Genomic DNA, 18,043 nt, shown 5'->3' with positions numbered 1-18,043 from the left:
TGGGGGCCTTAGTTCCAGCAGAACTCAAAGATACGTATCAGATTGCAATGCACGTCCCTTAAGGATGAGCTAGGACTATTTCATTGCTGAACTATTGTTTCTTGATTGCTTTTCCTTGGTTCCGGCATCCCCTCACGTCCCCTGAGATCTTTAGGTACTGAGATCTGTTCAAAGACAAGCATTGTGGCCAGGCTTAGGCCAAAAATAGCTTCTTTTACGTTAAGAAAGCCATGCCTAGTTCTCTCTCTCCAGGAATCCTCTACCCTATCTGTTTACAACACTTCCTGTATTTTTTTGTTTTCTGTGTGTTATGATGTTTTGAGATCTTAAAAACCCTTTTGGTTGAGAAGAAACTGCCCATCCCTGTGCTGGCCAATTCTCAGACAGAGCAAAGGGTCTAGATGGGAACACACCTTTGGTATGCAAACCAAAAACCCAGAGCCATAGGAAGCAACATTCCTCTGCCCTAATCATCCCAGGGTCAGTGACTAGGCAACTAGGGACCACCCTATAGCATAGACCCTGATAAATTATTCAAACTAGCCAGTCCCAAGCTGTTTGCCCTGCCCTACCCTGTCTTACCTTCCCACGAAAACTCCAATAAAGGCCACCAATTCCTGACTGGCCCTGGTGCTTCCACATGTGGCCCTGTGTGATGTGTCTTATCTCTAGGACCTGCGAGTATAACAAATTTTATTTTCCTGAGCCTCTCTTCTGTGTCTGCTTGTGGTTGCACCTAATGTAGTGTCAATGAAAAATTGATCAGTCCATTTAAGAAAGAAATGGAAAATTTTATTTGAGCCAAGTTGAAGATCATAACCCAGGAACAGCCTCTCAGAAAGCACCAAGAATTCTTCCACCCATCAGAAGTCAAACAGTTATATAAGTTTTTTGAGACAGAGTGCTATACATGAGATGACATATTATTAACAGTTTACATAGTCTGAATCTTCAACTGATACCAAGTAGGACCCTGCAGGGGACCTGCCCCCAAACCCTGCCTCTTGTTTATAGAAAAGCTGAAGTCTCCCAGGCCTCCCTGAGTCTTAAAAGAGCAGGTTCAAGACTGACAACTGCATGATGACCAGATCTCTTCCCTAGCCTCCCCTTCAGTAATCTCAGAAATTATTACTAGACTCTTGCCCCCAGGATCATACCTCCGCCCCTGCCTCTAATAGAAACCAATTACTCTCATCCAAGTCTCAGGTGGCAGCCACAAAGAAACGGGACTGGTTACAACCCACCAGGGCCAAGATGGCAGAGGATTTGACTTCTAGAGGACTTTAAGCTTCATTATACACTCATTATAATGTATTAGCATGGTAAATGACACACCCACCAGCACCACGACAGCTGACGATTGTGACAACAACCGGAACAGCCCATACAAGGACAGGAAAAGAAGGTGATTGGCTCCAGCACATTTGGAAGGAGGACATGATGGCAGAAGCTTCCAATAAAAGTCCACATGGCCCGACCTGGAGCTGGACCGCCATCTTGGCTGATGGTTCCCCGCTCAAGCCGTCTTTCCTTTTCCTCTTTGGAGCAACTAAGCAGCTTTTCACTTTGTCTGCCTCTACTCCGAATTCTTTCACAGCTGGCAGCAAGGACCCACATTTTGGTGGGCATCCTAATTTAGTGGTCTCAGTACTGCTAACACAAGTACAAAGTGGTGGGTCATGGTGACCCCTTACCAGATCAAGAAGGAATGTTATCTTTAAGTTGTCTTGTTGATGCTGTTGCTTCTTATGATTGAGCAAGTATTTCTGCCCAGGGGGAGGTCTGGTTAATGCATACTGCAGATACACAAAATGCATGGTAGAGGGAAGAGAGGGGGCCAATAAGGCAGAGAAATTTTCTTCTATTTAAATTTTCCTTGACTTGCCTTAGAATACAAAATTTTATTTCATCAGTGGTGATGATTTCACTGGGGTTTACATATGTCAAAACTTATCAAATTCTATGTGTCATATTTTATCATATGCCAGTTTACCTCACTAAAGCTGTTAAATATTGAGTAATTAATATAAGTAGAATTTCTACTCTTTTACTCTGGTATTCCAAAAACAGTCTTGTCCTCCCCACTTTAGTGCCCATGTGCCCACACTGGGTGAAGTTTGCTTGAATGGGATACAAAGACTCCAGGTGGTCAAAAACAGTGGCTTTGAAACAAGTTGGGTCAGGACCCCCAGCAATAATTTACATGTAACATTGAGAATCAGTACAGAAGTCTCCACTTATCTGTGGTTTCACTTTTCTGAGGTTTTGACCTGAAAATATTAAGTGGAAAATTCCAGAAATAAATAATCGATAAGTTTTAACTTGCACGCCATTCTGAGCAATGTGATGAAATCTCACAGTATCCACTCTGTCCTGCCCAGGAGGTCAATCATTCCTTTGTCCAGCAAATCCACTCTGTATACACTTCCTGCCCCTTAGTCACTCAGCAGCTGACTGCATTATCAGATACACTGTTGCCGTATTGCATTACTTGTGTCCAAGGAGCCCTTATTTTATTTAATATTGGTCCCAAAGGGCAAGAGTTGTGACACTAGCAATTTGGATATTCTCTTGCGGTGCCTAATTTATAAATTAAACTTAATCATAGGTATGTATGCAAAGGAAAAAACATAGTATGTGGGTCAGTACTGCCTGCATTTTGAGGCATCCAGTGGGGGTCCTGGAAAGTGTCCCCACAGTTAAAGGGAACTACTCTATGCAGGTATGCATCTGTGTATAGGAAATAAAAGTTCTGAAAGAGGAGAAAACTAATGAGATGACTTCTGAGTTGCTCAGACCTGTACTTCTAGCTAAATTGATCTTATGATTAACACGCTCCCCTCCCCATGCATTCTTTTTTTTAGAGTAACTTATCCTTTTATGCTACAGTTCTTGAAAGAAGGTTATGGACTGATAGCCTCAAGAAAATGAGCAGGCCCTCCTAAATTCCTCCATAACAACAGCAAGTTCTCATCAAGATGAAAGGAATGTAGCCCCAGCTCATATCCTGATTGGTACCACCCAGCCCCACTGCTGTCCCCATTTTCTATAAAACCCCAGGACCCGTACCCCAAGACGGTTCATAGTCTTTAAGGCATCAGCTTGCTCTGACTCCTTTGCCTGGGGCAAAGCAGTAAAACTGTTCTTTTCTAATTCTCCCAAAACTCTGCCTCTGAGTCTCAATTTAGCTACTGGGGTACAGAAGCCGGTTTTTCGGCAACAGTTCCATAAAACAACCTTTATCCTTGTTACTCTGATTTTTTTCAATCCAACCAAATCCTATCCTATTTCTTTTCCTTTTGTCTCTCTCTTTAAATGCTGATTACAAGCCCCTCTGAACAGATTTCGTAACCCACTAATAAGACATAACCTTCAGTCTGAAAGATTGCAGTTTACAGCAAGGGTAGAGATCCATATAGCAAACATATTAAGTAACACAACATAGATAGGGAAACAAATAAAAAAAATACCGATAAATAAAACTGCAAGCTTTTCAGGCTAGGGTCCCGGTTATTTACCTCATGCCAACCATTTGGGGCAAAAATCCCAGGGTATTTACAGAAGTAACCATGAACCTGGAAAGAGTTGGCCCCAAATAATTATTCTTATAGGACAGTGCCTCCAGACACATGCGAGACTGTGGATTTCCAGCTGGGGAACACTGCGTCAGCAGGCTCTGCTCGAGAGGCCCTGTGGGCGGCACCAAGAAGAAAGTGGACAGGGCAAGAGAAATTTCCACCCAGGCCCAGAATCAGGAATCTGGGGGTTGGGCTTTAAGGTCAGCCAACCTGGTAGTCCCTAATTTGCAGACTAAAAATTCCTCATCTTCTCGCATCCAGGTCCATGTCTGCCCCTCCCTAATAATGACAGTGAAGGCTCAGATCTACTGCCTCACTGGTAGGATCTATGGAAAAGGTCATACATATTCGCAGAAAGAAGAAGGGAAGGAAGGAAGGAGGGAGGATGACAAGCAGGCAGGCAGCTTCCTGGCTGAAGCGGTAGGATAGCATCAGCGGTTAAGAGCACAGGCCCAAGGGGAGGGTATAGTGCATGCTTAGCATGCACAAGGTCCTGGGTTCAATCCCCAGTACCTCTGGTTTAAAAAACAAATTATATACATACAATTATATATATATATATATGATTAGTATATATAATATATGATAATAATTATCATATTATATATATATATATATATACTTAATTACCTCCCCCCGGCAAACAAACAAACAAAAACAAGCACAGGGCCTAAAGTCAGATCACTGGGGTTCAAATCTTGGATTGAGGCTTACTTGCTGTGTAACTCTGCAGAAATTATCTATCTCCCAGTATCTCAGTCCCCTCATCTCTAGAATGGGGGTGATGTCAGTTCCCACCTAGAGCGGTTGTTGTGAGAATTAAATGAGACAGTGCTTGGAAACTCTCTGCATCTGCCTGGCATAGGATAAATGCTCATACTTCTTTAAAGAATCATTAGTCTTTCTTGAACAGCACTGAACACGGTAGAAATACTCGAGTGAAACTTTCATGGGACCAGAGTCTCATCAACAGTTTTCTTAGTCCAACTCTAACTTTCTGTGGAGCAAATAAAGGATTTAAATTTTCACCATAGACTATAAAGCCATATGTCAGTGTTAACAATGATAATGCAGCTAATGCTTCTAGTGTTAACAGCTTCAGGGACTACAGGGCAGATAAGGCTCAATGCCTGGCTTGGAGACACTGACAAAATGATCATATCTGACTTTGTCAGGGACATGGGTTACAAGAGAGACACGCAGCATCCTGAAACCTAATGAGAGAAAAGGTCATATCTTGTTTAGAGAGATATGAAAATTTTTAATGAATGGGTTAGAGTTTGAGATGGGCTTTTATTGAAGAGATGGCCTGGAAGGATGGACATGCCTCATAGCAAAGGACAGTATGAATCAGGGCACAGGAGCAGGAAGGCATATGGCACATTTGGAAATACTTTAACTGGAGAATAGGTGGGTAGTAAGAAATACAGTATGAAGCGCTCCGGGACCACCGCGGAGTTTCTATAGTAGGTACAAGGGACTCACCGAAGCCTCTTTGGTAGAGAACTGTGAGCTCAGCGAAGTGCCTCGGATGGATCTCGTAGGGCCTAGTGCAGGATGGGATGGATAAATGGCAGTCCACCTAAAAGGCTATCATCCTAATGCAGATGAGACTTCATGAGGGTCTGAAAGGCGGAGAGGGAGCCCTGGAAATGGCAGCAGCATTGTCCAGGCAATATTCTGAGTCACAAATGATTGGATTCATGGAGAAAAGATGAATAAAAGCTCAAATCCAGCTCCAAGACTTTGATGCTGGATGAGGAGAAGGATGGTGGTGTAGACCATTCATTTATTCAACACATATTTTTTTAAGACCCTGTAATGAGCCAGGCAGTGTTGAGGTGGCAGGGATACAGCTGTGCACAAGGGTGAGCCTGTGCCCTCATGGAGCTGACCTTCCAGTGCTCATCCTTGGACACGAAATGGAAGTTTGGGAATAGTCATATCTACTATTAGGAAGAGAGGCATGAAGTACAGTGGGCAAAGAAGAAGCAGTCAAAAGACAGAAAGAAAAGCGGCAGCACAGAGCGCCGGGGAGCAGGGAGGAGAGTCAGGAAGAAGAGGCTGCCAAGGCGGCAACGTGGCCGAGTGAAGATAGATGAGAACCGAACGCAGGCGATTTCCATCGTGGTTTCCTAGTCTAGACCTTTTAGCTGGTCCCCTACTTCCAGTTCTTTCCCTGCCGACACTTCTTGAACATTTGCCACGGGCATCTCCCTCAAATGTTCCAAACACAAATCCCCGAGACTGGCATTCATTTTGTCTCCTGCCTGGAAACTTCCTCTATCACTATTGCTGTTCTCAATCTCTCAAACCTTGAGCTGGAGTCAAAATGATTTTCTCCCCGCCTCCCTCATTCTTTCCTGGATTGGACAGGGGGCATGCCAAGAGAAGCCTGAGCAGGATGTTGCAATAGTCCACCAGGGGTGCTCAAGTGGGCAAGAGGGTAATTTTGAGGTATTTTGGTCTACTCTTCTGAATGAGAGTTGGCGCAGACAAAATAAACACTGAGGATGTTATAAAGGAGCAAAGCTATATGGAACATTTTCCACCGGAGATACTCCTGTAAAATGTCTTCGAAAGCGCACGGCAAACTCGGAGCCCTACACAGATGCTTCCAAGGTTTAAGTAACTTCGGCATCACCCAGGACGAAAGACAACCGATCTTTGCATCCTCTACTGCAACTAACATGAGTTGCAAACAGCAATAAACATAAACTTTAAAATGTAAATGAATGAGTGGCGGGCTGACCGTGTGGACCCACGAACCTGCAGGGAAGCGAAAGCTGTCCCCACTACGCCGCTAACTCCGGGGGCGAAAGAACCACATTGCCCATAAGGCCCCGCGCGACGGGCCGCGCTCCCGCAGGGCATCCTGGGAGACGAAGTCCGCGCGATTCCATAAATTCCTCACGCGTCGGGGCGCGGGAGAGCTGCCCGCGCCAACATGGCGGCGCCCAGTTGTGGCGAGTTCTTTCGCTTCGAGTTTTGGCCAGGGCGGGGGTCTGGGCTTTAGGCAGTAAGTGTGGCCGGGGCCCGGTGATCTCGGGAGGGGCGTGGGAGGCGTCGGGATCGTGTGGGCGGCACGGCCTGAGGAGGGCGAGGCGAGGCGAGGCGAGGCGAGAGGCGAGGAGCTGCCCGGGCAGGTTCCAGGGTGCGGCGTTCTCGGTGTCGGGTCAGTCGTCTCCTGCCGCGGGGACCTCTGCCTCCTCGCGCCCCTGGGCTCAGTGCTGGCTTGAAGGGTTTGAGGCCCTGGCCTTGAGTGTCGTGTAGGAGACAGGAATTCAGACTAAGGGCTCCAGGCCACACTTTCAAGTTCCATTTTTTTGGTGTGCTGTTTCCTGAGGAACGGGTTGAAAAAAATAATTGCATTTCAGCGCTTTCTGTCATGAACCGTCCTAGGCGCTTTGCATTTCTCCTCTCCAAGTGGCCCTCCTCCACACTCGATATGAGACCTTGAGCGGATCCTCTGGGTCCCCAGAGCTCACTTTGGGGTCACCTGCTGCATATTGGAAGCCCTTCAGACTCGATGATTTTAATGGGAGTATTTTTTTCCCAGTTAACCTCCTCTTTGCTCTCCAGGTTTGGGACCATGTACTAAACTACTGTAAAGATCAGTTTGTCCCACTGAATTTGTTTGAGTGCCATAATCTGGTTCGACGAGAGTGAGAAGCAGAGATTTTAGGAAGTGATTCGTAGTCCCAAGAGCTTTGTCAGCTCTCAGAATCTAGGATTGACTTTGCCACCTCAGCCGTAGATTAGGTGTAATGATGGATTTTCTCTCTTTTTTCACTAGTTATATCAGTATGCCTTTTTTAAAACAGGTATCATTTATTGTGGGCTAAACCCTGTGCACTAAGTGACTTTCTTTCATTATGTCATTTCATTGTTTAAATGATCCTCCGTGACAGTTGGTATCCCATTTTACCTATAAGAACACTAGTTAAGTAACTTGTCCAAGGTCACCCAGGTAGTGTGGAGATGAGTGAAAAAAATTCAGGTTTTGCTGCCTCCAAAGTCCAAACCACTGTCTGTACTTTCTAAGGAATGACCTAAAATAGATAATTCAAGTATAAGACAGGGAAATGTGGGGAAGTTTTGTTTTAAAAACGAAAGCATTTATAAAACGTTGTATTTTTTTAAGGGTAGTATTTAATTTCACAATGTTTGGGGACCTATTTGAAGAGGATTATTCCAGTGTGTCAAATAATCACTATGGAAAAGGAAAGAAATTAAAGACCAAAGCTTTGGAGCCACCTGCTCCTAGAGAATTCACCAATTTAAGTGGAATCAGAAATCAGGGTGGAACCTGTTACCTCAATTCCCTTCTTCAGACTCTTCATTTCACACCTGAATTCCGAGGTATGCTATGTTACATGCATTTGTTTAGTAATATGTACCCTCATCTCTACATGTAATTAATTATATGAAAGCACAAATGTTTTAAACGTGAATTCCACACCACAGTGTGTTTATTGTTGCTAATATAAGACATCAATTAGTAAGTCTCTCTGCAGAGAAATGTGGATCTTAAATTATCTTAAATATATTCTGTGTGATCACAGTGATGTTCAGTAACAAAATTTTAAAAAGAATGCATTTCTTTCCTAATCCTATGATTTAAAAAACATCATAAAGACAATTTTGTCATGAGTGCTAACCTATGTTATTGTTACACCACTTGTATTTTTGAGGTTTAAAATTCCTCCAAAGTGATAATCACATAAATCAGAGTTATCCAATACAAGTATATGCTTCCTTTTGGGGTGGGGAGGGAGTGTCACATGGTTTATACAGTCCATAATCATCTACCTGCAATTCTGTTACCCAGAAAACTCTTGACAGCCTCATCTGATCTGAACTTGTTTGGTCTCAGAGCCACAGAGGGAGATGATTGTTGTTTATAGTCTTAATTATCTCACTTGAGTGAATAGTCATACATTTGTTACAGGAATATTGAGCCTTTATTAGTGGGTACTGTTTGTCACAGACCCTGCTTGGGGATGTCATGTTAACATATATAACCCTTTATATTACCTGTCTAAAATCTGAAAATTCTGAATTCCAGAGACCCAAGATGTTAGATAAGGGATTGTGTGCAAGGAACAGAAACCCATTCAGATTAGCTCAATTAAAAGGGAGGTTTACTGTGAGAATATAGGGGAATCTGGAAACCACCTACAGGAAGTCACCCTGACCTCATTGGACCCTCGATTTCTTGCGCCTGTTTTTCTCTACATGTTTGTCCTATCCCACCTCTGCAAACTAGCTTCCTTTGCAAGGGTCTTAGTCTCAGTGTTCCCTTGATTTCAGTGTGTACATTACTTGGCTGTCACATGGCCCTAACTGGGGGCTCCCAGCTACAAAGCTACATGATTGTAGCACAGCTCTCTACAATGTCTCTGTATTCTGAGGACAGACAGCCTGGTTCATCCTGTATCCAGTATCTCAACCCCTTCCCACCACTACCAAATTTAGCAGTTTTGTGATTTTCCATTGCTTCTAAGCTTAGTAAGACTTCTGCCTCCAGAAGATTAGTAAATAATTGCCATTGTATCCTTCCCAGGGCAGTAGGTTGAATTGCATGTGGGATTTAAGGGCATTGCCTCTTGTCCTCAACTCCATTCTCTCCATAAAAATATCTCCCCGATGCATTCAGTAATCTACCTTTAGAAATTTCAGCTTGAATAAGCGGGTTCCTAGGGAGGTTAAATCTTTCCCACGTTTTAATATAATTGAAGTTAAAGGGCCACTCAAAATAGAAGAGTAGCCTTAAAAAGATACTGAAGAAGGTGGTTGTTGGGGAAAATGGGCAGGGCATGGAAAGTACCACTGAACAAGAATAGAGCTGAAAGCCCCAAGCCCTCTTCTCTAGCAAGGGAGGTTGCTGGCCAAACATAGGGGATGACAGCTTAGTGTGGATTGTGCGCTCCTTGTAAGGCTTAGCATGAATCCTAATGCTTATTGAGGAGAGGTATAATTTGGGAAGTGTAGGGACTGTCAGAACTGGGAGAAAATTCTGAGGGCTCTTGGGAATCATATTTTAAGGAGTAGGGCTAGATTGGGTTCCATGGTACTCCCAGTGCAATGTAGCTGAGAGAGTGAGAGATGTTTGTAAAAGTCTTTGTATGGATTTTATGCTTTACCTTTCATGTTTGCAACCTTTATGTAGTTTTCTTCCCAGTTCCTGCTGGGAACTCAGGAGGAGTATGACATGGCAGTAAATCACTGAGGCAGCAGTGGTTTTCAGTGGGAGACAACACTGCCCATCACTTCTGTCCCTGGAGTATGTGGGAGTCTCTCAGTAGGATTGCTATCTATTTGAACACATACGGCCCACAAGATTCAGATATGCCCCATTGGGTGGCACACCTAGACAGAGAATTATAAGAAACTCTGGAGACTGACACTGGCTTGCCAGTTTATTCTTCCAGGTGAGATTACTACCACCTATTATTACCCTTGATGCAGGAAAGACATTTCCATAGCAAAAAGGACATGATCGCAGAGTTAAAAGATGAAAGGATGGTTGGAAGTCTCAAATGTGGCTTGTAAATGAATACATGTGACAAAAGACACCATTATATATTGTATATTACATTCCCTAATATTCTTTGTGTGGCCTTGGGGACCCACTGCCAAAGGCAGTAGGAAGCCATCAAAGATTTCTGGTGTTACGCTTTCATGTGTGTAATTTTCCTTTTACAGATCTCCCATTTTGAACCCTTAGCTTGCTACTGTATAGAGTCAGTGGTTGAAAATAATATTGTCAGAAAGCAAAATGTGTAGAGTAAGGGTATAAATATTGTCACAATCATATTTCTGAATCTTTAACTGATTTTTACTTACTGGTGGACTTTGCTTTCTAAAACAGGTTTCAGAAATGAAGTAATGTCATTTACATCTCTGATTCTGCTTTTTTGTTTAGAAGCTTTGTTTTCTCTTGGCCCAGAGGAACTTGGTTCTTTAGAAGACAAAGAAAAACCTGATGCAAAGGTATTAAATCTATGATTTACAAGGTTTTGGGTTTTTTTTTTTTTTGGATTATTGAGGAACTGTTCTAGGAAAGAATTCAGTTGCTTATTCATAGATATCAGCAGTTTTATTAATTACCAGATATGATCTTTATTTTTAGAAAGTGACTTGGCCTATATCCTACTACTAAGGAGTTTCCCTTCCAAAAAAAAATTAATTCTCCAGATATAATGCTGCTGCTGCTTTATAGACATAACTCATTCTTCCCATTCTTCCACACTAGCCTACCAAAAAAATCTGTCTAATGCACTTGTTTGTAACAACAACAAAAAATAGAGACCAGCATCCTGGAAGTAGATTGAGCAAGGAGTGGGTTAATTGTAAGTGCATTTCTAACCACGTTCCTCCCTTGTGTGAATATCATTCAGAATTTTATCGCTCTCAGGCTAAAATCTGTCCTTTTTAATAGGAGTCTCTCATGATCCAGCCCCTTGCTTCTCAAACCTCCTGTGTGGCAAAGAGCCAGTTTTTGTCTTTTTTCAATTCCCAGTCTGTTGCAGATCATACTTTTGTAGGATATAATAAAAATGTTGTGGCCAGCTAAAACTGCCATAAAAGTTTGTAAAGACTTATTCTCACTTTAGATATTTAAGTCCAGTCTTCAGACCAGGCTCTGAGCAGCATTCTCAGGGCCCCAGCCCACACCACATGGGCAGCGGGAAGAAAGCAAGGCAGGGCTGTGAGATATTTGTGACTGGATAATTCCTCATCTGGAGTATGTCTGTATCTGAGATATTTTAGAGAAAGAATGGACTATTAGAGACTCAAGTCAGTCTGTAATCAGTTGAGTGATTTATTAGGGCCTGTTTGGGTTTTAATATGGATCTATGCTATGTCAAGGTAGAAGACTCCATGTAGCTAAATTTTTTTTGTATTGAATTAGAATTTTCAAAGAAAAATGAATCTTAGTTCACCCTTTGCAATATTTGTAAACTTTCTCCTGGGAGAACTAAGTGAACTAGGAGATGTGAGAAAACTAACATGCAGTTCTCTTTAAAAGCCCCAACCAACATTTTAAAGACTTCATTTAGAAACACGTTTGTTTCTCATTCAGGTCCGAATCATACCTTTACAGTTACAGCGGTTGTTTGCACAGCTCCTGCTCTTAGACCAGGATGCTGCATCCACAACAGACCTCACTGACAGCTTCGGGTGGACCAGCAATGAGGTACGAAGGTCAGCTTCCCCAAGGAAGTTACCAGCAATAAAGAGTGAACACTAGCTTAATAATGTTAACTAACTTCTTTTAATTTTCTCAAGATACTGTTTAAATATTTGCTTCTAATATTAGATAATTACAAGCCAGAGATACATTTTTAGACACTTGCTGTATGCAGGATTTTATGAATGGATATGGTTTAGGGTTGGGGAAAGGGTTGTAGACACAGTGAGAAGTAAAAAAGAGCTGATTTTTTATAATTACTACCCTTTGTATAGTCTAGTTGAGATATAACACCAGTTACGAAAGTTAACACTTTTTATAGCACGCTACTAATCAGCTTAAAAAACTAACTGGCAATAATTCTGTCTTCCTTTATGACATGCTTTTGTGTTTGAATCTGGATGATCTGACTTGAACATTTGCTTCACGCAAAACAGTGAACCATTCTTGGCAAGTGTTTTCATTTTCCCTGTCCTGCCTTTCTCCTGACTCTCTTCTTTTTCTTCCTGAATCCTATTGTGTGTGGACTCACTCTCATTTTTCTTTTTGAGTTCCAAATAATGTTTCACTTACACAAACACTAAACATTTGTCAGCAACAAGTAAAGATGTGTATTGTCGGTACTGATGAGCTGTTAGCTCTACAAAATCAAAACCAGGTCTGAAATTTTTTACAGAATAGATGTATTCTTGCAGAGACAAAGGTGTGGGAGACCATCAGAATTTAAAGAGGCAATGGTCAGAATAATATTATGTTGCCTTCAGTAATAAAGTATAAACTGGTCACCTAACCAGGAACACGCATTAACTAGACAATGTTATGTGGTTAAAGACATAAGGCTTGGGCTTGGAAATACAATGGGATATAACACATTCCCTAAACAGTGTGTGTGAAATTTCTGGTGCAGGGCAGGTGCTTAGGGTTAATTTCTTTTTCTTTCCTTGTTTTAAAGAAAACCGCTGTATTGAGATACAATTCATGTGGCCTAAGATTCACTCTTTTAAAGGGTGCAGTAGAGTGGTTTCCTAGTGTATTCACGGAGTTGTACAGCCATCACTACTGTCAACTTCAGAACATTTTTATCACCCCGAAAAGAAACCATATACCCATTAGCAGTCACCCCAGCCCCCATGCCCTTTCCCTCATGTCCCTGGGCACCGCCAGTCTTTCTGTGTCTGTGGATTTGCCTGTTCAGGACACTTCACAGAAATGGTACCAAATCATATCATAAGTGGACTTTTGTAAGTTCACTTCACTAATGTTTCAGAATTCATTCATGTTGCAGCGTGTATCAGTACTTCATTCCTTTTTATTGCCAGGTAATACTCTGTTGGATGGATGTACCACTTTTTTTTTTAACCTAGTCATCAGTTGATGGATTTTCCTTTGTTTTTGATGATGAGCTTTCCCTAAGTTGCTGGTTTCATACTTCTTAAAGCTCTGAATACCATATTATTTCTTAATGAAGTCTTGCAGGAACCCCTCCAAGACTGGATCTGCAGGGGTGGGGGTGGTCTCTGAGGTACCTTTGCCAAACTTAGGATTGTTCAGAAACAGCTTGAAAACTTTCAGAAGTTTTCTGTCCCATCAGAGCCAGTGATACTGGAGAAATTTATCCCATCCAGTGTCTTGTCTGCTGAAAACCAAGAAAAAGACCTTGAGTCCCACATTTGACTTCAGCTTTCATTTATTTAGTCAGTTTCTCTTTATATGAAACTTGGCTTTAAAATTATCTTCCCTCCCACCTCTCCTTCTGCACCTTCCACGCGTTCCTCTACCTCCTTTCTACGTCTCTTGTCAGAGTCGCTCATGGCATCCCTGTGCCACGTCCAGGAGACACAGCTCTGCTCTGGACGGTGCTCAGGAGTGTCGTCCCCCTCCTCTCCGGAAACACCAGCTCCCTCCGTTCCCCTGACCTCGCTCCTCCGGCTCTCCCCTCCCCTGCTCTTCCTCCTTTTCTCAGGATTGGTGTGCCCCTTGGCTTTGGTTTATAAATGATCCTTAGGGAATAGTTCAATCTCTTGCCACACAAGTTACGTGATTCATAGCAGATTAAGGCCAGTTCCATCAGAATTTTTCTCAGTAGCAAAGTGTTAGTCTTGCTTTAATTGGTCTGTATGTCGAGGCAGTACTTTCTGGTTCTTCTTGTGTTGATAATTCAGTGTCACCAGTCCCTCTGACCTCAGTGAGATCCGCTGTGCGGACCCACCGGCTCTGCCTGTTGTGTCCTTCCTCCCCTCCCTTCTGTGGCCATTTAAATGGTTTCCCACAGAATAAGTGCAGTTTCCTGTTTTCAAATGAGTTGAGTTGTATGTACACACTGAACACCATCTGTTTATACTTTCATTTTTGTAGTAAAAGCAAAAAACAGGTGATGATCTCTTACTCTGTTCTCAGCTCGTTTAGCTTAGTCATCCTTACATTTGCTCGAGCCTTACCTTTGATTTCTAGATAAGTCGTATATTTTTTAACTAATATCACTGTAAAAATCTTTTTTTAAAAACCTGAAGCGCAAAATTGCATTTAAAAGTTACCTGTTTTATAGGAAATGAGGCAACATGATGTGCAGGAACTGAATCGAATTCTCTTTAGTGCTTTGGAAACTTCTTTAGTTGGGACCTCCGGCCATGACCTCATCAATCGTCTATATCACGGAACCATTGTTAACCAGATTGTTTGTAAAGAATGTAAGAATGTCAGTGAAAAGCAGGTGAATATGCAAGAGTATTTTAGTAATAAGTTAAACTGTAAATTATAATTCATGTAATTAAATCTGTGATCTGTACGGCAAGAGGATTAAAGTGTTTCTTTCTAGAAATAACCATATCACCTTTTTTCTTGTACTCTAGCCTCACCCGGGTCATAAGTTTTATAATCCAGATTTCTCCATGTAAACTGAAAGAAGGAAATGTCGTAAGATGTAGCTTTAACCTTTTATTTAGTACTCTAATATTTAGAAAATAGGTTTGGGGAATGTTCACAAGTAGAGATCTGTGGCCTCTTGAGAAAAGCCAATTTCATCATGGTTGATGGTTGGAATATTATAAAGAAAGGAAACAATACAATAGAGAATACTGAGGAATATTTAAATTGACAAACGTCTGTAATTAAACACTGGATTTAGTTCATTGCTGTCCCTCAGAAAGTTCATTTGTGTGTGTGTGCTTATGTTGAAATATATATAAAGCTATTATAATCCTGTTTAAACTAGTGTAACGTTCAGTTCTTTGTCATGACAAGAGATTGCCCGTTTCATATAATTGGAAATTGACTCATGCAAATATAATAATTGCTACTTGTGCTACAAATCTTACACAGCAAATGATTTCATCAGTGAACAGTTGTCCTTTAATAGAAATCTTCCTTTTTTATGGCAAGAGTTATAGAAAGTTTCTGTTTTTGACTGTATCAGTAAAAGATTAAATGCCAAGATTAAATGCCGTTTTCTAAATGTTGCATTACTTGCTGTTTTTGGAATACGTATGTTTGTATATATTTCTTTTCTTTTTCTATCTTTTATGAAAGAGTTTGGCATAAAAAATACTTTTTGACTCTTACTACCTATGCAGATGGAAGGTTTGGTCAGCCTAGTTTGGAAATATTAAGAGGTTGTACGTCTTTGGATTACTGTATGATTGACAAGTAGAATGTGATTATTCACGAAGTAATTTCAAAACAATGTCTATGAAGGCACATTATAAACTACAGACATTAACTTTTCACATATATATATTATAAACCATGTATGACTATTACTTTTATTACTTTAGATTTCCATCATAAACTCATCTGTGCTATATTTTTACAATCTTCATAATCCCTTAATGCTATTGCACAGACACATGCAAAAAACTATAAATATGCTTTAAACTTGTCAAATTGTAACTGTTTAATACTAGAATTTGTGATTCAAATGTAGTTGCAGTAGAATTGATAACCTTTTGCAAAATACCTTCCTCTTAATTATCATAAAAATACCTTTTATCTTGGCTCAAAATAATCTTTTTCTTATAACTTCCTCTTAAACCAGCCCTAGCAGAAGATGAGGAAGCAGTTTATGTCAGAGTCCAACCATGCCTGGCTGTGCTAGCCTAGAGACTAAGACAGCACTGATAAACCCTGCACATAATGCTCTTCTTGATGGAGATGTGTGTTCAGTCGTTTATTTCCCAATAAAATAGGTTTTATTGTATCTACAGTGAACTTGTAAACTGGTTCCTGTTACATTTTAAGCCAAGTTATAATTTAATTTAGAAAGGATAATTCAGTGTTACGAATTTCACAGGAGGTCTGATCTTCATATGTACAGTGTTTTAGAAAAAATATATCTGATTATTCCCAGTATGTGTATGAGTTGGTGATGTGTTTGTGAATTCTCTGAAATTGTTCTTTCAATATTATATTCATGTGTGTTTCAGGAAGACTTCTTAGATCTAACAGTAGCAGTCAAAAATGTATCAGGTTTGGAAGATGCCCTCTGGAACATGTATGTAGAAGAGGAAGTTTTTGACTGTGACAACTTATACCACTGTGGGACTTGTGACAGGCTGGTTAAAGCAGCAAAGGTAAACATGGATCCTCTGCCTTTTCTGAGGGTTTCCACTTAGTACTTGGTAGCAGGAATGTTTGTCAAGTCAACTTGTATGAAAAAGTCTTGAAGATACACGTGACGCTCTTAATTAGTACTAAGGATTGGAAAGACATTTATGTTATATATAATCTGTATTTTTAATTTTTTATAATAAAGACTTTTTTTGAGCTTTCAACCCAACAGTTCTCTCAACCTCTTTCTCTCTCAAGAAAAATTTGTTTGTACCTCAACAATTTCAGTGTTTCTTAAATAAACTTTCTTTGCAAGTTACCATTATGAACAAGGCAAATGTTTTTATTTCTGCCAACCAGGAGCTTGCTGAGCTTTCCTTTTTTTCGTCTACCACGCTGAAAACAGATGGCTTTCTTTGTTTTCTGCATATGCAGTTGTTTTACAATAGTGAGATAGATAGATAGATAGGTAGATAGATAGATAGATCGATCCTCCTATATAGACTCTAACAAATCCAATATGTCCTTCCCTCCTCCCCGAGTTGGAAATACTTGACTCGCTAATTAAAGGGCTTGGCAGAGTACTTCTGGATTTCTCTTTGTACAAAAAAGAAAAATGTAGGATAAAAAAGACAAGACTTAAGCAACTGGTTTCTTTCGCACTGTGGCATCAGCTCAGCTGCTGTTATTAGCTGCAGGAGGAACTGTTTCTCTGCTGGTGGATGATATGGCAGGTTGTTCATTAGCATGCTAAACTTGAGCTCAATTCAGCCAGTGGTTATTGAGTGCTAACTTAAGAGAACTACCACAAGAGACATATCTTTGCAGTTACTCTGTTAAGACAAAGAGATAGCACTATTCCTGGAGAAGACAGTATTGAATTTTCCAACAAAGAAAATGAGGGTTGATTTAGACAGCACACGATACTGATTTGGATCATGGAGATTATAGGTGGAAATGTAATAAAATCAATAAACCTCATGCCTGCAGCTTTCACTGTAGGATTTGAATCCAGGGTGAATTTTATATTATGATACTTATTTCCATCCAGCCTTTGCCCCTTTATAAAACCCAAAGAGAGAAGTTTATTTTGTATTTCCTTTTTGGTAGTACAACTACAGCCTAATAAATATAAAATTCAGAAGATGAGGCATCTTAGAAAAATACTTGAACACAGTCTTAGTTTTGGTTGAGCTTAATTTACACATTAGTAAAATAAGAACCTCCTGCTAAACAAAAACAATTCTTTTATGCATCTTTTATGTCATTGGTTTAATTCTTTTTCAGTGAAAATTTTTTGATCTTGAAACTTTTCAAATTGCATTCTATTCTACTTATATTAGATTTATTGCATTCTAAGGTTAAGTTTGGTTGTTCTGCCTAAATTAATGCAGATTTTCTTATTCTGAGCAATCTTTTCTCAGCCACATTATAGTTGAGTTACTCACGTTTTTCAGATGTATTTTTTTGAAATATTGTGAAAATCGGCCATGTTGTTAGATTGCTGTTTTTTTTGTCATTTAAATTTTTTTTTACCTGCTGGCTTTGTGGAATTGTTGTTTTAAATTTATTTACGATTATGGATAATATATGTGGGGAAGAATTCTTTTTGCCCTCCTCACATGCCATTAGTGCAAGGGCCTTGGAAAAAGCTGATGACTTTTAAATAGAAAGCAACTTAATTTAGTGTTTTGCTTCAAAGCAAGGCATTAAAGCAAAAAACATC

General features: G+C 40.6%; 1 protein-coding gene and 1 long non-coding RNA gene across 3 annotated transcripts in view; one reads left to right on the top strand and one right to left on the bottom strand.

The window, feature by feature from the left end:
- Positions 1–6,465: 6,465 nt before the first annotated feature.
- Positions 6,466–18,043, top strand: part of USP40 (ubiquitin specific peptidase 40) — a 72,883-nt gene continuing 61,305 nt past the window's right edge. For both annotated transcript variants that reach the window (XM_072961863.1, XM_072961862.1), the window contains exons 1-6: positions 6,466–6,597; positions 7,723–7,940; positions 10,507–10,574; positions 11,668–11,781; positions 14,321–14,485; positions 16,194–16,340. In XM_072961863.1, coding sequence (XP_072817964.1) covers positions 7,742–7,940; positions 10,507–10,574; positions 11,668–11,781; positions 14,321–14,485; positions 16,194–16,340 — 693 coding nt within the window. In that variant the 5' untranslated portion in view covers positions 6,466–6,597; positions 7,723–7,741. The remainder of the gene's footprint in view (positions 6,598–7,722; positions 7,941–10,506; positions 10,575–11,667; positions 11,782–14,320; positions 14,486–16,193; positions 16,341–18,043) is intronic.
- Positions 13,067–14,400, bottom strand: LOC140696502 (uncharacterized). Its single transcript, XR_012072947.1, has 2 exons — positions 14,310–14,400; positions 13,067–13,411 (listed from the first exon to the last, which is right to left on the bottom strand). It is a non-coding gene; the product is annotated as an uncharacterized lncRNA (long non-coding RNA).

The sequence above is a fragment of the Vicugna pacos genome, chromosome 5 (genome assembly GCF_048564905.1).
Source record: "Vicugna pacos chromosome 5, VicPac4, whole genome shotgun sequence".
NCBI classification, from domain to species: domain Eukaryota; kingdom Metazoa; phylum Chordata; class Mammalia; order Artiodactyla; family Camelidae; genus Vicugna; species Vicugna pacos.
This window is presented reverse-complemented; position numbering and strand designations above follow the sequence as displayed.